General features: G+C 38.7%; 1 protein-coding gene and 1 non-coding gene across 4 annotated transcripts in view; both read left to right on the top strand.

The window, feature by feature from the left end:
• The window catches only part of LGR5 (leucine-rich repeat containing G protein-coupled receptor 5), a 209029-nt gene that overhangs the window by 148461 nt on the left and 37274 nt on the right, over positions 1 to 23294 (top strand). The window contains exons 5-8 of one of the 3 annotated variants that reach the window (XM_006859559.1): positions 10266 to 10481; positions 12270 to 12341; positions 17315 to 17383; positions 19828 to 19899. In XM_006859559.1, the coding sequence (XP_006859621.1) occupies positions 10266 to 10481; positions 12270 to 12341; positions 17315 to 17383; positions 19828 to 19899 (429 nt within the window). The remainder of the gene's footprint in view (positions 1 to 10265; positions 10482 to 12269; positions 12342 to 17314; positions 17384 to 19827; positions 19900 to 23294) is intronic. The other 2 variants (XM_006859560.1, XM_006859561.1) reach the window with 2 other exon arrangements.
• On the top strand, positions 14139 to 14220 carry TRNAS-CGA. The gene has a single exon. It is a non-coding gene; the product is annotated as a tRNA-Ser (tRNA).

The following is a 23294-nucleotide window of genomic DNA, read 5'->3' on the forward strand; positions in this document are numbered from 1 at the left end:
GTTTCGTTCTGCTGTGCATAGGGTCACTATGAGTGGGTGCCAACACGGTGGCACCTAATAACAACTACAACAAATGTTTACTTGAATTTATATGATTAATATCATCCTACAATATGGGAGATACCATTAAAACACGGAAGTCCACATTATGGTCACTCTACAATATTTTTTAAATGGCAAAAATTAACTCTAATATCATGGTGAATAATTCATTTGGATCAATATGAATTCAGTCTACAAGAATTCATATCAATCAAAATCTATCCTGGTAGTACAATTATAATGATCTTGTGATAAATTCAATTTTAATGATCCACTGATTCTAGTGTAATAAAAGTTTAAAATAGTAAAATTTCACCTAACAAAGAATGTAGGTAAAGTATATTTATTATATATAGGCTTGGAGCTATAAGATTTTCATTTGATAGCAAGAATCAAAATAATAACTGATTTTGCTTTCATCTCTTAAAATTTTATAAGTGAATTAAACCTCTGTGGAGTCCTGGTGTGGCACTGCAGGGTAATGCACTGGAACCACAGGTTGGTGGTTCAAACGCACCAGCCAATCCTCAGAAATCCTAGACAGTCAGCATGAATGAGAACCAACTCAACAGCACTTAACCACAATACATCTCTGTGGTCTTTCAACTATTCATGTATTGTTCATAATCTCACAAAATAGACTAATAGCCATTTCCTGAAAATTTATGAAGGAAGCCTACTCATCTGAACATAAAATCACAATGTCAGTCATGAAAATGCCATGCTTCACAATTCTGTTTATTGAAAGAAACGCCATAAACTCTATTATCCTGCAGCTGCAACATTCTTCACACTCTAGGCTTGTTTTCCTGTGAGCCATTCATGTTAATAATTGACATTATTACAGTCATCTCATATATGGAATTAGCCAAGATCAATGGCTTATCTTTGATGCTTTCTTCCTTGTAGTTAATGGCTCATCAAAGCCATTCTCAAACAAAGATACAAGTTTGTGTGCTACATTGGCAAGGTATCATATACAAGATATATATATATAAAGGGCCATTTTGTAGAACAACAATGGCGAGTGATCTCACAGACTCTCTAATCCCTACAATAATGTCATTAGAAATGGAAAATTCCTTTGGGAGATATGAGACAAAATGTTTCTTTACCAAAACCAAAAAGCACAATTAACCCTTTATTAATGAATACATTTGAAAAAATATTTAGAGGGTAAATAAAATGACCTTTTATCTTTTCTTTGCCAATGCCTAGACAGAAGTTTCATTTTTTTTGCCTCTTACCTTCTAGCTCTTTGTCACATGGGAAGCATTGTTATTACAGAACTATATCCACAGTGAACATGTGATCTGTTTTATATTTATTTTACATACTATTGGGTAACATTCTTCCCTGAGCTTGAATGGTCTCCATCCACTCAGTTGCCCAGGTCAGAACACTGAATCTTTATCACTTCTTTACCTCCCTCCCTAACCACATTTGGCAAGTCACAACATTCCTTGAGGCCCAGTTATTGATATCTCTCATATTCGGTCCTTTCTCTCCATTTTCATAGTCTTTTCTAACCCCAATCACTGTAGTTACCTTAGTCTTTCTCATAGTGCATCCTCCACACAGCTATCAGGGGGATCTTTCTAATGAACATCTGTTATTTGAGTGCCCTGTCAGGAGGCAGTACTCTCCCCCAACCCTAGAGAAACATTTATATCATACCCCAAAGATTCCTCGAGTAAGGGTAGGACATTTTTCACAGGTCTGTAGCCCAGAAACATTCCAGGAGGAATGTTATCCAGTCTCCAAATGCTTGAATATTCCAAATTATCCAAGTCAGTTAGGATGACCTGGACAGTCCTGACTGTCCCAGTGGTGAGGACAGGAAACCTAAGGCTCATGAGAGAAAGCACCCTGAGTGATGGCAATTGTGGAGTCCTTTCATTTCAAATCCTCCCTTCAGAGAAATTATTTCCACATCTTCCCAAAGTCATAACAAAACCATTTCTCATCAATTGTAGCCATCTTAAACAACATTGCAGAGACTTATAAAAATTATCTTTTTACAACAGATGATGTCATATTTTTCCTCATTCACTTTAGCCGTTTGGATATTGGTTATGTCTTCATTGGTCTTCCACAGAAGATATATGCATCTTCTTTTCTCTGTGATGAGAGTTTTGCTCTAACACTAGTCAAAATATGTAGCATTGGTACCACACATGCATATTAAAATATGTACAATGAGTAAGGGATCAACAGTCTACCAACTTGTATGCCAAAAAAATGACAATCTTCCATAGAGAGATTTGAAAGTACAAAGGGTTAAGAAACTTCAAGAAGAATTAAAAAAAAAAAAAAAACTTTTAGAGGAAAAAAAAAAAAAAAAGGTGAAATCACTTCCTAAATATGAAGAATTTTCTCATAAGAAAGCCAGTTACTTGTAAAGTGCTTTACTGTTTATAAAGTACTTATCTCATTTAATTCTCATAGCAACTCTGTGACATATCATGATTCTTCTTTAAAGATGAAAAAAATTGACCCTCAGATTAACTGATAAACTCTGAAATCTCAGAATTCATGTGTGGCAGAGTCTGGACACAAGACTTTTGTCTTTGAATAGATATATGTACACCCACGTTCATTACAGCACTATTCATAATAGCAAACAGATGGAGACAGCCTAAATGCCTATCAGCAGAAGGATGATTGAACAATTTTAGGTATGTATAAACAATGGAATACTACATAATGCTGAAGAATAATGATGAATCTGTGAAACACCTCACAACATGGATGAGCCTGAAGGACATTATGCTGAGTGAAATTTAGTCACTCACAAAAGGACAAATATTGTATGAGACCTCTGCTGTAAAAAGTTAAGAAAAGGTTTTCTTGATAAAAGAAACATTCTATGATGGTTACCAGGCATAAGAGAAAAGAGAATATTATTCATGGGCTAGAGTGTAGACACTTGTTACCTTGAGTAATGGGGAGGTTGGCAGAGGAAAGATGAGGTAATGAAAGACACAGGGAGGAATGCAAGAGTTATAGGTAAATAGTTAACTGATGGTACATGGAGGGGATTACAATCATTTTAATGAAGCAAGATATGTGTTAATTGTAAAACTGATGATCTGCTCTGTAAACCATTTTTATTGTGAATTGAGTGATGGTTTACAGAGCAGGTCATCAGTTTTACTTTCAGCTAATCATATACTTCGCTTTATTACAAACATTGCAATCCCCTCCAGATACTATCAGTTAACATTATTTGCCTCTATTCCTTTGAACTCTTGCATTTTTCACCATGTCTTCTGCTTCCATTATCTTTCTTCTGCCAACCTCCCTTTTGTATATTGCCTTTCCAATCACCCAAGTTGACATGTGCCTACACATGTCCTGGTATGGTGCTATAGGATAAGCACTGGACTGCAAGATCAGTTTGAACCTCAAGGTTGGAAGTTCAAACTCACCAATTACTCTTCAGAAACCCTATATAGGGACACTATGAGTTGGAATTGACTTGACGGCACTTAACAACAACAACCCTTTTGTTGTGGTGTTGTAGGATAAGTACTGGAATATTAACATCAAAGTTGGTGGTTCAAACCCACCAGTTGCTACTTGGAAACCCTATGGTAGTATTGGTAACTGCAACAAGTGTGTTAGACTCATAGCAACCCTGTATAGCAGGGATGGGGAACCTTTTTTCTTCCAATATCATTTGGATATTTACAACATCATTCACAGGCCACACATAATTACTACCTTAAAAATTGTTGTAAGGTAGCATTGAGTCGGTACTAACTTACAGGGAGCCTATGCTCATAGTGAAACTACTGGATCCTGTGCTAACCTCACTATCATTGCTGTTTAGCCTGTTCTATTTAGTCAAACATTTAATTTACTCATGCTTATCTGTAAGGTTGGTTTGAACTGCAATATCAGCGGTTCAAATTCACCAGGCTCCTAGGAAACCCTATAGAGGGTTGCTATGCATCCAAGCCAACTCAATGGCACTTAAAAACAACAACAATGTGATGGACTCCTGGTGTGGTGCCGTAGGATCAGTACTGGACTGTGAACGACAAGGTCGGTGGTTCAAACCTTCCGGCTGCTCCTTAGAAACCCTATACAGGGTCATTATAACTCAGAAGTGACTTGATGGTACTTAACAACAACAATGTGATGGCTGGAACTGCAGTTGCCTTGATAGGGCCAGACCAAATGATTTTGTGGGCCTTAGATGGCCCATGGACTGGACATTCCACACCCCTGCTGTATAGGGTTTCCAAGGAGTGACTGGTGATGGATTTGAACTGCTGACTTTACAGTTAGAAGTCCAGTTTTTATTATACAGTATCACACCAGGATTCCTAGAAGCCCTGTACAGAGTGGCTATGAGTCAGCACCAACTCGATGGAACTTAACAACAACCCTCTTGTTGCTGTTGATAATACCATTAAGTCGTTTCTAACTCCTAGCCACCGTGTTCACGGTTTTAGAGAAGCAGCTGGTGGATTTGAATCTAGCTAGTGAATACATTTTCCTTCCCTTTCACCCCTAGTAACAATCACAGAATGTTTCTGTTATCAAGAAAACCTTTTCTTGGTCTCATAAGTATTTGTCCTTTAATGACTACTAATTTCTCTCAGCATAATGTCCTGCACCACATTCATCCATGTTGTGAGGTGTTTCACACATTCATCATTATTCTTCCACATTTTGTAGTATCCCACTGTATGTATGTACCAGAATTTATTTCTTAGTCACATTTTTGATGGATACTTAAATGTCAAGGTCAATGCTAGAAATTTTCACTGAGAATGCACCATGCAGCATATATCCCAAACTTCCTTAGCCTTCAAAATTAAGATGTTATATTCAGTCATGTGTCAAAAACAAAGATAAGTACACTTTGAGAGTGTCAATTATACAGTGAATGCTGTATAACAAGGGTGACTTCTATTGAGTCTAATATGGACACCCCTTCGTTATTTCTGTGATGAGGGATGAAAGAGTCTTCTTCACTTCTCAAAACTGAAATTCACTATCTAGCAAAACTGAGATTACTTCTTTTTGGTTTGTTTTTTGTTTTTTATTTTTTTCCTTTGGTTTCAATGGCCGAAAGGCAAAAACCATAAATTATTAACCAGCTTCCAATAATAGTGCCTTAAAATCCAAGTTTATAGTTTATAAAGCCTTGTTGTTATTATTTTCTTTAGTCATAAAGCAAATCTTTAAGATAGAGAGGTGTGTATTAAGGTACTGTGGAGTTGTTCCGACCCATAGCAATCCTATTTACAGCAGAATGAAACACTACCCAGTCCTGTGCCATCCTCACAATTGCTTCTATGCTTGAATCCATCCCATTTTTAAAGATGTGAAAACTGAGGTCCAGGACTTCCCATCCCAAATTTCTGCACTAATTCACAGATATGGAGCTGTATACACATACCTCTGTGACTTGGATGAAGTAGAAATGATAGTAAAGAGACACTTAAGAAGCACAGCTACATACTACAGTTATTCTTGTAGTTACTGATAATATACTATAGAACCACATTTTAAATGTGTGTGTTTTCTTGTACTATGTAATGATGTTTTTCTTACACCCCACTGCTTAACTATTGCATTTTCCGAGCATATGAATGGAGAGTGTCCAGCTGCCTGTAAAGACCAGATTGACATAATATGAGTTCTTTGTTTACTCATTGAATAGGCACAACATGTGCCCTGCCAGCTGCTTTGTCCACAGTCTTAACCTTGTTCTGTAAGAGCCACCTGTATGAGGACTGGATAATTAATTCCATACTCTGGTTTAGCCTTGGGATCTTCTGTTAAGATTAATTCTGTTAAGATAATGCCTTTGAATGTGAACAATATACCAGTCTATGAATTAGGTTTGGACCACACAGGCTCTAAAACACTGGGTCTGGAAGGTGTATGATTTATTGGGAGCTCCTTTTATGAAGACACTGTTTGGGCAGATAGGCAGTTTACTGCTGCACTCAAGGCAGATGAAGGAAGGACTGTGCTGTTGAGTATTAGGTCTGTGAGTAGTTGTGTTTTGAATGTTAGGACAATGAAGAACTATACTGTCTTACTCATTTAGTATCAGATAACAAATTGCTATAAGAGACAGTGTGTAGGCTAGAATGCATCGTGTTTTGCCTGGTTTGTAAAAGAGGTGAGTCCATAGAAATGGACTCATTAATATTGGGAATGATTCCAGGGTTGCTTCAAGGTACAGCAGAAACTTAAAATATAAAAGAAGACAAGCTGACGGCTCAGAGCATTTTCTAAAAATGTATCCCAGACATTTACACTGGACTTTAAGGTTTGTCATTTTCACGCATTTTAGCAACCACTAGGAGTCTGGCACTGTGGGTTAATGCGCTGGACTACAAAGTCAGCTTAAACCACAAGGTCGGTGGTTCAAACTCACCAGCCACTCCTAGGAAACCCTATACAGGGTCGCTATGGGTCAGAACCAACTTGACGGCACTTCACCACAACAACAAGGAGTTTCAATGCATAAGTGATTTGCAATAATTAGACAATATGTCAACTCAAATGTGGAAGCTCATATTATTGAAATAAAGTCTCCATTCTTTAATCAGTGTAATAGTTTAAAAGATTTTACATATGTGCTTTCCTTCTAGTCAAACAAAAAGGATCACCTCCTCATCCCCTGATGAAATGATACTATACTTGAACATGAGCTGAATATGTTGTTGCCAGAAAAAAAGGACAGAGACAGTGTTAAGATTTTCTAAACGTTTCCAGTTCCATTTGTTGACAGAACCTTAAGGTAGTTGGAAGCTGTGTTTCTGCTGCCTGCAATGTTAGTTGTTCTACTGGAAATTTAATTGTGAGTAAGCTATGACACCAGACTCTTAAAATTTGCTCCAAGTGACCTTATCTAAGTTATTATCAAAAGTTGGCCCAAGTCCCTTAAGGCATTACTCATTCCCATTCAGTTGCTAGAAGTAGGAGCCAGAGACCATGTGACCAAAAGTGAGGAAGCTGCTTCCCAGAGAGATTAGTTCCCTACCACAGAGAATTTTCTTTATTTCTAAATTGTTTAAATTTGGGTTTGGGGTTTTATCTTACGATCTGGGTGTGCTTCCTGCATCTGTTTAGTTTTAAATGCTTCTGAAAACATTTTTCCAAAATCCACTCGTGATTTTGTAATCTCCCCCCTAATACATGACTGCTTAAAATGCGGTTCTTTTTTTTAAATCCTCACTTGGAAAATGAAAACCAGTTTGTGCCTAGAAAAGTGAGTAAGGACCATCAGAAGCAAAGATGCATGATGGCAGCCCCATTGTCCATGAATCTTACAGAGAACTTCAGGCTTGGTGAGGTTTGTCACTTCAATGTGAGAAGGTAAGACATGTTTATGTTGGACTAGAAGAAAACAAATGCACTGCACTCCCTCTGCTGGTTTGGAAGCTGCAACAACTCATTAACCAAACCCATATTTAGGTTTATAGTTCCCCATTTAAAAAAAAAAAAAAAAAAAATGTGTGTGGAAAAGGAAGCAAATGCTGGAGAAGCTGTTAATTTTATTATTCCTTTAAATGTCAGAAAAGCAAACATCTGCCTGATGTAAATGGTTAGGATGAGCAAGAAAGCGGGCAGATTTTATGTTTTTCAAATGGTATTCAACTCAGTAGATAAGAAAAAAAGAAGGGCCTTCTCTAGTCTCCCTGACAATAAAACCAAAGATCACGAATGTATGCTGATCGGACAGAGGAAATTTAACATGTCCCAGTGTAGCACTATGGATTAATGCTCTAGACTGTAAAGTCAATTTAAACCACAAGGTCAGAGGTTCAAACTCACCAGCCGCCCTCGGAAACCCTATACAGGGTTGTTATGGGTCGGAACTGACTCGACGGCACTTAACAACAACAACATAGCAGGATGTAAGACTTTGTCTTTATGGACTATGTTACTGATCTTTGTGTCATTAGGCCAACTGACCTTAGTGTCCCCTGAGACCATGGTCCTGAGTCCCTAGTGACTCATTCCTTCAAAGTATTTGCTAATGTCTAAGAGCTCTGGCACCGTAGTGGTTACGAATCGGGCTGTAAACCATAAGGTCAGCAGTTCAAAACTACCAGCCACTCCATGGGAGAAAGATGAGGCTTTCTGCTCCTGTAAAGATTTACAGCCTCGGAACAGGGTCACTATGGGTCGGAACCGACTCGACAGCACACAACAACAACAAACAACAACAACTTTTTATAACTTTCCTCCTGTATATTCCACCACATTCATGAATATATTTGCAGCAAAGGTTAATATGCTGTTATTGTTAAGTGCTATTGAGTCGTTTCCAACTCATAGCAACCTTATGTAGGATTTCCAAAGAGCAGCTGATGGACTTGAACCACCAACTTTGTGGTTAGGAGTCCAGTGTATATCCTACAGCATCACAGCAGGACTCCTACTATAGTGAGAAGCAACTGGAATCTTTAAAGCTCATGAGCAGTCATCTAAGATGAAACTACTGCTCTCTCCCTGCCCAGAGTTTAAAAAAAGGAAGAAAATCAAAAGACACATGGAAACAATTAGTCCAAAGGACTAATAGGCCAATTGAACAGCAATCTTTATAACCTGAAGCCATAAGAATAGAATTAGGTGGGACCTAGCTACCACTACTAACTGCTCTAAAAGGGATCACCTTAGAAGATCCTGGATGAAGTTGGAGACTAATATGGAACAAAACTCAAAAACAAAAAAGAACAGGCTTACTGGAACCTCTAAGACTGGCCCTTTGGTGCCCTTCAGGGTTAGAAATGATGTTAGCCCTATGACCCACTTTTCAGCCAAACAATAGGCTAGTCTCTAAGGGGAACAATACTAGGGAAGTACCCACACCTTAGAATAACCAACCATTTGAAATGAAAATGGCAGCATCTCCCTCAGGATAAAGTTTAGAGATATTAGGAAAGAATGAGGAATTGACACAAGAACCACAAAAGAAGTGGAATAAGTGATGTTAAATTGAGGGAATTGTAATCAATGAGATGACACAAAATGTGTATGAATTGTTGAATGCAAAACTTCTCTGTTCTGTAAACCTTCACCCAATTCACAATAAAAGTTAAAAAAAAAAAGTCATGACAACAAGAATAACAAAATAATAGTAAAATAATTTTGTAAGTGAATTATTTTTTTTTTAAGTACCAAACCAGTTGCTGTTGAGTTTACTCCAACCCATCGCAACCCCTATGTCAGACAAGAAATGCATTCCATTGGGTTTCAATAGCTTATTTTTCGGTAGATCACACTACATTTTTTCTGAGGTGACTCTGAATGACTTTAAACCCTAAATTTTTTATTAGCAGCCATACACATTAATGTGTTGAAATTTTTTACCTCATTTTCATGTATGAAAACAAGTCACCCATGAACCTAGAAGAGGAGCATGCTGTTGGGTTGGGCCTTTAAGTCAAATCTGACTCACAGTGACACTACAGAACAAAGTAGAATTGTCCCATCAGGTTTTCAAAGTTGAAGTCTTTGAAGAAAGGAGCCCTAGTAGCATAGTGGATTATGAGCTGGACTGCTAGCCACAGGTCAGCAGTTCAAATCTCCAGTTGCTTCATGGGAGAAAGATGAGACTTTCTGCTCTTGTGAAGATTTGCAGACTTGGAAACCCTATGGTGGTGTTGTTATGTGCAGTGGAGTTGGTTCTGACTCATAGCGACCCTGCACAGGGTTTCCGAGGCTGTAAATCTTTAAGGGAGCAGAAAGCCTCATCTTTCTCCCGTGGAACAGCTGGTAGTTTCAAACTGCAGACCTTAAGGTTAGCAGCCCGATTCATAACCACTATGCTGCCAGATACGGGGTGGTTATGTGTCAGAAATGACTTGGTGGCACACAGTCACCACCAACAACAATCTTTAATGAAGCTGCTGCCACATTTTTTCTCCTGAAGGAAGAGCAGCTAGTAGGTTTGAATTGGTAACCTTTCAGTCCACAGTCAAACCATGTACCACCAGGGCTCCCTAGGACAGAATCAACACCAAGGAATTCTAAAGCCAAGGAGACACAAGAAGCAATGATCCCACTATGAGTGAGAACGAGAGCTTGTCAGAAGAGGAAAATGCTCCACAAGTCTGGGAACCTTGAGGGCCCAAGTCCTGTTTTGCTCTTAGTTAATCGGCCTACTGAGTAGTTTTCCTGCAGAGCCAGTCTTCTTCCCAGGCTTTGCTCTCCTTCCTATCCTTGCATTCTTTCTCCCACAGGCGTCTGGATGCCAACCACATCAGCTATGTACCCCCCAGTTGTTTCAGTGGTCTGCACTCCTTGAGACACCTGTGGCTGGATGACAATGCTCTGACAGAAATCCCCGTCCAGGCTTTCAGAAGCTTATCAACTTTGCAGGCCATGACCTTGGCCCTGAACAAAATACACCACATACCAGACTATGCCTTTGGAAACCTCTCCAGCCTGGTAGTTCTGTAAGTTGTAGTCATTTTCTTTTTCTCTCTTTTGTTTTTTTTTTTTTTTAACAGTTTCTAAATTCACTATAACCTTAAATTTAGTATGTTAGTCTTTCAAACCCGGAATGGGAACATTTCAAGAGAGATAGAATCCCTAAATCCCGCCCCCAAAAGAAGACCTCATAAATGATCTAATTGTGTAAGTGAATTAAATGACCTTTACCACAGCAGGGATCCAATAACAACTAAGTGCCAAGCACTGGTGGAAATACAAGGATAGTAAAATTTAACTTCTGGCTGTGGTATATTGTACAAGTCATTAGTCCATGGTATAATTATTATAGTTACAGAAGTTAAGAAAAAGTCATTATTTCTGATCATTTATAATTCAGGTAAAATCAAAATCTGCCCTTATGAATTAATAAGTACCTCCTGAACACCTACCAATGAAAGAAGAAAATAACCTCTGAAAGTGCTATGCATTTATATCGCTTTTTTCCTGGTTTTGTCTAGATTTCATTATTTTAGTAAAGCAAAAGTTTGAAAAAGAAACAGTCTTGAATATTTTAACAACAGGCCTCACATATATAACATAATCACTAATCAGTACTAATAATAGGACAATCGAAACTGCTCGAAAAGGCTGTAAGATCAGATTGCTTAGGAACTTTGAGAAAGGCGTTTTATTTGTGCGGAGTCTTTCTCCCTTTGCTCTGTGCTCACCAACTGACCCACCACTACCTTCAGTCACACCACTTTATTATTCCAGGTACTGTCTGAAAGGTTAAAAAAGAAGGAGAAAAATTTTTGATACTAACAAATTTCTATATTGAATTTCATGTACAAAAATGATACTATGACTGACCACAAGCTAGATATGTGCTTTAATTTTTCCCTTCACTAGAGGGAATGGATTTACAGAGATCTAGCAATTCTTTCTCACCCTATTTCCTTGTGCCCGTTATATCTTTGGGTGTTGGTTCAGTCTTCAGTTATGCACATAGCTATTCTCACTGGCCCTGACCTAACTGATTTACCAACTGAGCAAAGATGATAATTATACACATTAGTACCATATCGAGATATATAATTTCTTTGGGTAGCCAAAAAATCTGCTCATGATTCCTCATGGCTATAATCATATTTCCTGTTGACCTATGACTCCACCCTGGAACATAGCTACATTATAAGCTTTCAGTTTTAATAGAAATTGTGCCTAGTAGCTGTAGGACCTTCCCGCAACCCTCCTTTTGTCAACGATGGTCAATATCTTTGCTTAGCATCCTACTTCCCAAAGTCATGCTGAATAACGTACACTGAAGCACATGCTGAGCAACTATGCTGAAAAATCTTAATTTACTTGTATACATTATGCTGCTCATATCATTTTACATTGCCCTGGTGGTGGGTTACATGTTGGGCTGCCAGCCACAACATTAGCTATTCAAATCCACCAACCATTCTGCAGGAGAAAGATGAAGCTTTCTGCTACCTTGAAGATTTTTAGCCTTGGGAATCCTTTTACACTATAAGTCACTATAAGTCAGAACCAACTCCAGGACACACTGCAGCAGTAGCAGATATCTCAAACCCACAAAGTAAAAGTATGTCTACCAATTAAATGTTATGGTGAATGTGAATATAGCCATTTTTTTTTTTTTTTAATGTTGAGCAAAGCATTTCTTGGATATAACCAGTATATTCTTCAGTATAAGTGTCTTTGGCTTTAACCAATTGCAGTTTCCAGCCTATGTCGGCCATGTCTATAGTGTGCCTTCCTGACTGGTCCTTGATGTTCCTCTGCAGGCATCTCCATAACAATAGAATCCACTCCCTGGGAAAGAAATGCTTTGATGGACTCCACAGCCTAGAGACTTTGTGAGTTGACCTTTTATTTGCTGCTCCCCCCACCCCACAATGTTTTCATGAATATTCTGAAAGAATCAAAATAGTCTTGAAGCCAAACTTGCTGTTTGATTTGGTGAATTGCCTGAACTTTAAACAGATATTTACAGTGGATTTATCTTACATACATCACAAAGCTAAACAATAAAATGAGATCTTATTTCAATCTAGCAAGAGTGATAAATTAAGTTGAAATCATTGTATGTTAAATGAGATGTTCTCTCCTAAGCTGTGACTATTTACTTAGGAATGTGTGTTCACTGTCAAGGGTCAGTTCTATGTTGTCAGTACGGCTCATTAGTCATGAGTCTGGTTCTCCCTATTGAATGAGAGACTGCAGACTAAGCAAATGTCAGAGTTTCTAATCTGAGGTAAGCAGACTGTATCATTAGGAAACAATGGAGGTTCATGTTCAAGAAAGTCAAAAGATTAAAATGTATTAAATGCTACCGTTTCTTGAGCACATCTATAATCATGTACTGTATTGAGCACTTGGACATACATTACCGCAATAATCCTTGCAACCTATGAAAGCTATCATTATTCCAGTTTCCGGTAAGATTACGTTATTTTACCAACATAACATATCTTGTTGTGTGTATAGGGTTTCCAAGAGCGGCTGGTGGATTTGAACTGCCGACCTTGTATTTACCAGTTCAGTGCTTATCCTAGAGTCTCATATCAGGGTTCTAGCATGAATGGAACTTGCTTCTTCTCTAGTTTGATTTTAAATCATACCCCAACACACTATTTTCAAAGACTAGGTTAGAATTTCTGTTCTGAGGTGGCACCTAGGATAAAAGTAGAGTCCAGTCAGCTGACCATATCCTAAAGCCTCTCTAAGACAAAATGAGAAGGGTTCATGTGGGCTACACCAAGTCCCCTGCCTTTTCTCAGGGGGAAGTCCTACTCCTCATTACCTTTTTGAGTGAGAAAGGAATTATGAGGGTGGGGTAACAGGCAGTGACAATACTGAATGTGAGGGGAAAGCAGGGTACTGGTGACTCCGCCAGCAATCCTCCTCCCCCGACATATTTTTAATATCCAAGCGCAATAAACCCCACAGAGCCACCCAATCTACAATGCTGTCTCTGACCAGACCTGCAGAAAGAGATGGCCAAAGACCACTGCCCTTGTTGTCTTAGAGTCCAATATCATTTGTAAACAGAGTACTTCTCTGTAGATAACCAGATCCTTATCTCTCTCTCCTCTCTCGAAGCCATTGAGTAAATTCTGACTGATAACATCCCTATACAGGGTTTCCAAAACTGTAATACTTTATAGGAGCAGACAGTCTCGTCTTTCTCCTGCACAGTGACTGGTGGTTTTGAACCCCATACATACTCAACACCACCACCAGAGCTCCTTAACCAAGTCCTAGTTGTTAGGTGCCATCTAGTCAGTTTCAACTAGTAGTGACCCTATGCACAACAGAATGAAACACTGCTTAATCCTATGCCAGCCTCACAATTGTTGTTATGCTTAAGTCCCGTGCTGTTGCCACTTCCAATCCATTTCATTGGAAGTCTTCTTTTTCCCTAATCCTCCACTTTACCAAGCATGATGTCCTTTTCCAAGGACTCGTCCCTCCTATTAACATGTCACCATCCTGGCCTCAAAGGAGCATTCTGGCTGTACTGCCTCCAACACAGATTTGTTTGTTCTTCAGGTAGTCCATGGTACTCTCCAAAACTTTACCACAAATGCACCAATTCTTCTATGGTTTTCCTTATGCACTGTCCAAATTTCACATGCATATGAAGCTATTAAGCTGTGATGGCCGAGTGGTTAAGGCATTGGACTCGAAATCCAATGGTGTTTCCCCGCGCAGGTTCAAATCCTGCTCACAGCGGTTTTCTGTTTAAGAAGCTCTGGTAGCGTTGTTGTTGTGTTGTTGTTAAGTGCCATCGAGTCGGGTCCGACCCATAGCGACCCTGTACAGGGTTTCCGAGGGTGTAAATCTTTACGGGAGTAGAAAGCCTCATCTTTCTCCCGCGGAGCAGCTGGTAGTTTCGAACCGCTGATCTTAAGGTTTGCAGCCCGATTTGTAACCACTACGCTACCAGGCACTACGCTACCAGAGCTCCTGGTAGCGTAGTGGTTACAAATCGGGCTGCAAACCACAAGGTCAGCGGTTCGAAACTACCAGCTGTTCCGCGGGAGAAAGATGAGGCGTTCTGCTCCTGTAAAGATTTACAGCCTCGGAAACCCTGTACAGGGTCTCTATGAGTTGGAACTGACTCCACGGCACATAACAACAACAACAACAACATGCTTACAATTAAGTGTTCTGTATTACCCATTCTTCACAATGTTATTCATAACTTGCCCTGATCCACACTGTCAAAAGCCTTTGCATAGTCAATAAAGCACAAGTAATAACCTCATATGGATGCGAAAGCTGGACAGTGAATAAGGAAGATTGTAGAAGAATTGATGCCATTGAGTTGTGGTGTTGGAAGAGAATACTGAAAGTGCCATGGACTGCCAAAAGAACCAATAGATCTGTTTTGGAAGAAGTGCAACCAGAGTGCTCCTTGGAGGCCAAGATGGCTAAGCTTCGTCTCTCATACTTTGACACATTGTCCGGAGAGAACAGTCGCTGGAGAAGGATGTCATGCTGGGTAAGGTGGAGGGTCAGAGAAAAGAGGAAGACCCCCAACGAGATGGATCAGCCAGGTGACATCATTGATGGCATTAAGTGTGGCGGCGGTAGTGAGGTTGGCCCAGAATCGGACGTTGTTTCGTTGTGCTGTGTATGGGGTCACTATGAGTCGGTTCCGACTCGATGGCACCTGACAACAACAACAGACATCTTTCTGGTATTCTCTACTTTCAGCCAAGATCCATATGAGGTCAGCAATGATATCCCTAGTTCCACATCCTCTTCTGAATCTGGCTTGAATTTCTGTCAATTCCCTGTAGATGTACAGTTGCAACCATTTTTTAATTATCTTCAGTAAAATTTTACTTGCATCTGATATTAATGATCTAGTTTGATGATTTCCACATTCCATTGGGTCATCTCTTTTTGGAATGAGCTCAAATATGGATCTCTTCCAATCACTTGTCCAGGTAGTTTCCTTGTTGTTGTTATTGTGTGCCTTCAAGGCAGTTCTAACTCATAGTGACCCTGTATAGGGTTTTCAAGGAGTGGCTGGTGGGTTTAAACTGCCAACCTTGTGGTTAACAGTCCAGTGCTTATCCTACATTGGTGGCCTTCTTGTGACTGATGAGCATTAACAGCTCTTGGTCCACAACACTCACTTAAATCACTCAGTGTTTCTTCTCAGGTGTCAAAAAAGATTTTATCCAGTCAGTAGCTTGATGTCAACTTAACGGCATAGACAAGCAGTTTCTATCAGCTGCTAGGAAAAATTAGACCTTCCATATCTACACAGGGCTGGCCTGAGGATCTTAACAGTGTAAATCCCCTTCTAGTTCTTTTCACTTTCTTCTCTCTCCCCCTCAAGTTTGGTTGAAGACCCAGAATTGCACGTTCTTTTCACTTTCTTCTCTCTCCCCCTCATGTTTGGTTGAAGACCCAGAATTGCACGTAAATACCATGAAGGAAAACATCTCAAGGTAAACTCGTGTGAGACTCCTTTTCTCCCCTCCCCCACCTTGCTCAGAGCTACAGAGGATCAGTAAATTGGCTATTTCCAACTTCTTCCTCTCCCCTCTCCCCACTAGAAATCTAAGTAATTTATAAGGGTCCAATCCTTGTTTAATCAAAACAGAGCATCTGGAGAGATTTACAAACAGGAAGAAAATTTATGTCCACAAAAGACACCAGTTTCCTGCCTACAGTATAGCTTTAGGATGGTTTGTGCCAGACAAGTAGGAATCTTGATTCATGTTTAGCTCAGTCAAATTATCTTGCTCTTAAAATTAAATAGCAATTCTTCTGTACAGTGGAAGATCTGACCACATCTGATTGCCTGACCAAAAGGTTTTCCTGTGTCATCTGGGAGATCTGTCATTCCCAGAGACCAGGAGGCAATTATTATTTCATACAAAGATGTAGATATGAGGTGGGGTCAGTCTATAAAGCACTTGTGAGTAATGAAATTGAAAAGCCATTTGTATCAAAACAGAGATGTGAAAGATTTGAGATGGTTTATCTGGTCTTTCCATCTCTTTGAAGGAGGGATAATATAGAGTTTTGCTTCACAGAACAAAGAAAACATTTCTACTCTAAGTCATTATTTGTGACCCTGAGGAATTCTAGACCTGATGTCCTTCCTGAGAGGACCTTGTATCATTTAAGACTCTCCAGAATCAGGCTCTCAGCCTGAACTTCAGGGCGGGAGAAATACAAGTACCTTACAGGAGTCCTTCTGTGGCACTGTAGGATAAGCACCAGACTGCTAACCACAGGGTTGGCAGTTCAAATCCACCAGCCACTCCCTGGAAACCCTATGCAGGGTTGCTATAAGTTGGAACCGACTCAAGGGCACTTTACAATAGGAGTCAGAGAAAAAGCAGTCATTCAAAATATCCTTGTAGACTAGATATTAAAAAGTCAGAGAGTGAATGAAGGAGGGATCAAATGATGGGATGTCATAAAGGAACCTGAAAGAGTGCAGATACAAGCTCACAATCTGACAAGTCAAGTGTAGACGAAGAGCTACAGATGAAGAGCCACGTCAGCAAGGGGTCAAGTGTCCTTCCTACTTAAAAGCAAACACCACTGCACATCCCCTCCCTTCTTAAAACACCCCTGTGACATTGAACATGATCAGTCTAATGACCATATAGTAAATGCAAATGTTTATGGACTGATGGTATCAGCAAGCCAAGAAATTCTCTTTCCATAAAGAGAAGGAATGAAAATTTTCTTCAGTGGCAATCACCTATTGAAAAAACATGTTAACTCCTCTTGTAAATACAGTTTATATGAATTTTCAAATGAAAAACTGAAAATGCTGTTTACTTCCTTTCAGAGATTTAAATTACAATAACCTTGATGAATTCCCCACTGCAATCAGGACACTCTCCAATCTTAAAGAATTGTAAGTATTAGGAACAAATTTTACGGAGGGACATTATTCTTTGTGAAATTATTCTAAAATGTGTGTGATTATTGTACATGATATTAATTGCTAGAAAATCTAATACATTTATATAAAAAATGGTTCTTTGCACTTGAAATATACTTTGACACCTCTCATCTGTAAGTAACTGACAGTTTTTTTTAATTTATAACATGATTTCTCTAATGCATGGTATATGATCTCTTTTCCCAGCCTTTTGTTGCTGTTGTTGTTAAGTGCTATTGAGTCAGTTCTAATTCATAGTGACCCTATATAGGGTTTCCAAGGAGCAACTAGTGGGTTTGAGTCATTGACCTTTTGATCTGTAGTCCAATGCTTATCCTACAGCACCACACCAGAATTCCTAACCAATATTCTCCCAAAATTTACATACTTCATAGGTTTGTAGTAGAACTGTAATGCTTTTGTTGTTAAGTACCGTTGAGTTGATTCCAACACATAGTGATACTGTGTAGGGTTTCTGAGGAGCAATTGGTGAGTTTGAATCACCCCAACCTTGCAGTTAGCAATCCAGTGCTTATCCTACAGTGCCATACTCCAGAAGTGTAATAGATTTCAATTATTTGCTGAGAATTTCTAAGAACAAAATTTCCTAGGTCATATAAATCTATCAATGAATGACTAAAGCTTGGTAACTAGTATGGTGCTAGATGCTGTCACATTCATTATTTCATGTTCTCTCAATTCTTCATGACCTACTGCCATTGAGTTGATTCTACCCATAGCCACCCTGTAGGACAGAGTGGAACTGCCCCCGTAGAATTTCAAAGGCAGTAAATCTTTATGGAAGTCACATCTTTCTCCCACAGAACAACTAGTAGGTTCAAACTACCAACCTTTTGGTCAACAGCTGAGTGCTTTGACCACTGTGCTATCAGGGCTCCTTAAATTCTTCATCAATCTTATTTGATAACAACAAGCAAGCACACAATTTAACTAGTAATACTAGATTTCTGTTGTGGTTGTTGTTATTAAGTGTCTTTGAGTCGGTTCTGACGCATAGCGACCCTTTATAGGGTTTCCGAGGAGCAACTGGTAGATTTGAATCGCTGAACTTTCAGTAGCCATCTAGTGCTGATCCTACAGTGCCACACATTAGGATGCATATATTTTCCTACATATGATAAAGTTTAATTTGTATCAGGTTTTTTTGTCCTTAAAAATATGACTAGCCTATGCAAAGAATGTTCTAACACTTGGAAAGCAAAATAAACATAGAGGCTAATTCTCCTGGAAGAGAGATATAAGACACACAGCCAAAGGAGGCAGACAGCAGAGCTTGTTTATAAGAAAAAGCATCCAGGAGGTTCTGCTGCAGGAAAGCCCACATGTGACTTGGGTGGGAAATCATCCTATTATGTTCTCAGACAGCTCAAATACTCTTACACATACTATGGAGTCACCGTCCACAAAGGACACAGAGATCACTAAGTGTACCCGTCTCCCTCTCAGGCACCATGGACACAGATGAGAAGCAATTTGTCATTTCAGACTCACTGAGCCAGGGCATCTTCCTTCCAAGCCCATTCCTCAGGGTCAGGAAATTTCATCCTCATAAGATTACTTAAATCTTGGCTTCACTGCAGTTTAAATCAATTTGCTTTTCTCATAGATTCAGTTGAAGTCAGGAGGAGCTGATCATAATCCTCTCTCCATAGCTGGCTCCCACCATGTATACCGAGAGACCCGTTACTAAATATGAGAAACTGTTTTTAATTCTCAAGGAATCCAGATTTCTGGGCTCTGCAGTTGTGGGTATGAGCCACCTAGGCCATTGGCCTAAGATGATCTTTTGAACCTGAGCCTTGAACATACTGCTCTCCTAAAAGTTACCTTAAGTCAAATAGTAGTGTTGCTGATTAGAAAGGACCATTTGGCCTTGAGCACTGTGCTCTTTGGAATAATTATCTCTGTGCAATCAATTTCAAGAAACAGAAACTGCAGGGTTGGAGTAGAAGCTATGTTTTAGGGTAAACTGCCATTGTGAAACTACTGTTCTGGCCCCGTTTCCATGGCAATGTCAATCAAACAAACGTTCTTTCATCCCTGAGCACGTTGACTTTCTAGTCAGAAGTGTTGCCCAATTTGCAAATGAAATCAATTTATATAATTGACTAAATATGATTTTTGTTTTCACAGATATTACCAGATTGGATTTCTTTTTAAAATATGAAGTTGCCAATTTTCATAATGTACAATTATTCTTTTCAGATTCTTTAGTCTTCTCTCAAGATGTTAGCTTGTGATTTCTCAATAATAAGTTAGGGGCCCATAAATTTCAAGATACATAGAAAATTTTAACCTTATCCTCTGGCTACTAACAATGATGGTTATTGGCAAAGGAAGGAAACAAATCATTTGACTCTACATGCTATTTTCTATAATGTTTTCTCTCTTTTTAGAGGATTTCATAGCAACAATATCAAGTCGATACCTGAGAAGGCATTTGTAGGCAACCCTTCTCTTATAACAATGTAAGTGATCATAGTGCTTTTTGGGTTTTCCATCCTGAACTTAGCATGCACAATGAATGTTCAATATTTGTCAAGTTGTATCTGTCAGTGTAAGAAATTAAACAGAGAAGTGTATATGAAGGTGTTTTACCAGGCTCCAGCTGTACATAGGAAAAAATGTAAAAGTTTGTTTTTTTAGGATCTGCAATCTATAGTAATAAAATTATCACTTGTCTGTCAGTTTGTTGTAGTATGGTGACTTGTGTGTTGTGTTGCTAGAAGCTAAGCTGCTGGTATTATAAATATCATCAGAATCACCACTGGTGGACAGGTTTCTCAGAGCTTACAGACTGTGACAGACTAGGAAGAAGGAGAAGTGGACGACTTCTGAAAGGTTATTGTTGTTGTTAAGTGCCGTTGAGTCAGTTGTGACCCATAGCGACCCTATATAGGGTTTCCAAGGAGCAGCTGGTGAGCTTGAACCACCAACCTTGAAGACTCAAACCGATTTTACAGTCTGGCACATAAACCCACAGAGCCACACCAGGACTCCTCTGAAAGGTTAGCAAATTAAAAACCTGATGAATAACAGAAGAACGTTGCCTGATATAATGCCGGAAGATGAGTGACACTCAAAATATGGCTGAGACAGAGCTGACTCCTCAAAGTAAAGATAATTTTAATGAAGAAGTTGAAGCAAAATCTTCAGTACCTTCATTTACTGATGGGTAACAACGCAAAATGAAAAGACACAGCAACAAACCATAATAATCAGAACGTTGAATGTACGAAGTATGAATTTAGGAAAATTGGAAGTCATCAAAAAATGAAATGGAACTCATAAAGATTGATATCCTTAGCATTTGTGAATTGAAATGGCCTGGTATTGGACATCATATGGTTTACTATTTTAGGAATGAAAAGTTGAAGAGGGATGATGTTGCATTCACCATTAAAAAATGCATTTCAGGATCTATCCTGAAGTCCAGTACTGTCTGTAATAGGACAATAGCCACATAACTACAAGTACGATTGGAGTCCTGATGTGGTGCTATAGAATACACACTAGACTGTTCATTGCAAGGTTGGCAGTTCAAACTCACCAGCCACTCTTTGGAAACCCTTTACAGGGTCACTATGAGTTGGAACTGACCTGATGGCCCTTAACAACAACGAAAACAAGGAAAGTTAGTTAATAAAATTTGTATTCATATTTATACACCAATAAAGATAATAATGAAGAAATTGGAGAATTCTACCAACTTTTGTCTGAAATTGATCAAACATGCAATCAAGATGCATTGATAATTACTGGAATTGGAATGCGAAACAAAGAGGAAGGATCAGTAGTTGGAAAATCTAACTTTGGTGATAGAAATGATGCTGGAGACCACATGATAGAATTTTGCAAGACCAATGACTTCATAGTAAATACTTTTTTCTAAACAACATAAACAGTGATGATATACATGGCCCTAGCCAGATGGAGCACACAGGAATCAACCCTTATGTGGCACTGTAGAATGATCACTAGACCACAAGGTTGGTTTGAAACCCAAGGTCAGCAGTTCAAATCCACCAGCCACTCCTTGGAAAGCCTATACAGCGTTACTATGAGTCATAACAGATTTGATAGCACTTAACAACAACAACTTATCTGTAAAAAAAGAAAGTGGAGAAAATATCATCAGCAAAACAAGGCTAGGATATGACTGTAGAACAGCTCATCACTTGCTCATATGCAAGTTCAGGCTTATGCTGAAGCAAATTAAAACGAATCCATGACAGCCAAAATATGACCTTGAGTATATTCCACCTGAATTTAGAGAACATGTCAAAAATTGAATTGATACATTAGACACTAATAACCAAGGACCAGAAGAGTTGTGGGAGAACATCATACATAAAGAAAGCAAAAGGTCATGAATAAAAGACCAAATGGATGTCAGAAGAGACTCTGAATCTTGCTCTTGACTACAGAGAAGCTAAAGTGAATGGAAGAAAGTTTGAAGTAAAAGAACTAAACAGAAAAATGTCAAAGGACAGCTCAAGAAGACAAAGTCAAATATTATAATAAAATGTGTGAAGACCTGGAGTTAGAAAACCAACAGAGAAGAATATACTTATCATTTCTCAAGCTGAAAAAACTGAAAACAAAATTCCAGTCTTGGGTTCCAATACTGAAGGATACTATGGGCAAAATATTGAAGGATTCAGGAAGCATCAAAAGAAGACAGATGGAATACACAGTCACTCAACCAAAAAGAATTGGTCAATATTCAACCATTTCAAGAAATAACATATGCTCAAGAACGAATCATACTGAAGAAAGAAAGTCAAGCTGCACTGAAGACATTAGTGAAAACAATACTTCAGGAATTGACAGGATACAAATTGAAATGTTTAGTAAACTGATGCAGCCCTGGAGGTGCTCCCTTATCTATGCCAAGAAATTTGGAAGACACTATCTGACTAACTGATGAGAAGAGATCCATATTAGTGCCCATTCCAAAGAAAGGGAGCCCCGTGGGATGTAGAAACCTCAGACAATACCATTAATATCATGTGCAAGTAAAATTTTGTTAAAGAAAAATTTTTAAACAGTTGCAACAGTACATTGACAGGGAACTGCCAGAAATTCAAGCTGGATTCAGAAGAGGACATGGAATGAGGGATATCGTTGCTAATATCATATGGATTTTGACTGAAAGCAGATAAGACCAGAAAGATGTTTAATTGTGCTTTATTGACTATGCAAAGGTATTAGACTGTGTGAATCATAACAAACTATGAATAACAATGAAAAGAAAGAAAATTCCAAGACAATTCATAGTTCTTATGAGGAACCTGTGCATAAACTAGGAGATAGTCATTAGAGTATAACAAGGGAATATTGAATTGTTCAAAATCAAGAAAGATATGTGTCAGGATTATGTCCTTTCACCATGCTTATTCAATCTGTATACTGAACAAATAAACTGAGAAGCTGTATTGTAGGATTACATGAAGAAAAATGTGGCATCAGGATTGGACTCATTAACAAACCTGCGACATGCAGATCACACAACTTTGCTTGCTGGAAGCAAGCAGTACTGACTGATGAAGATTAAAGGTTACAGTGATCATTGTGGATTGCACCTCTATGTGGAAAAAACAAAATCCTCACAACTAGATCAATAAATAACATCATGATGAACAAAGACTAGATTGAAGTTGTCAAAGACTTCACTTTGCTTGGATCCATAATCAACACTCATAGAAATAACAGTCAAGAAATTAATGTATTGCATTAGGCCTATCTAATGCAAAAGACTTCTTTAAAATGTTAAAGACAAAGATGTCACTTTGAGGACTAAGGTGTACCTAACCCAAGACATAGTATTGTCAATTGCCAATATGAAAATTGGATAATGATT

The sequence above is a fragment of the Chrysochloris asiatica genome, unplaced genomic scaffold (genome assembly GCF_000296735.1).
Source record: "Chrysochloris asiatica unplaced genomic scaffold, ChrAsi1.0 scaffold00033, whole genome shotgun sequence".
NCBI classification, from domain to species: Eukaryota; Metazoa; Chordata; class Mammalia; order Afrosoricida; family Chrysochloridae; genus Chrysochloris; species Chrysochloris asiatica.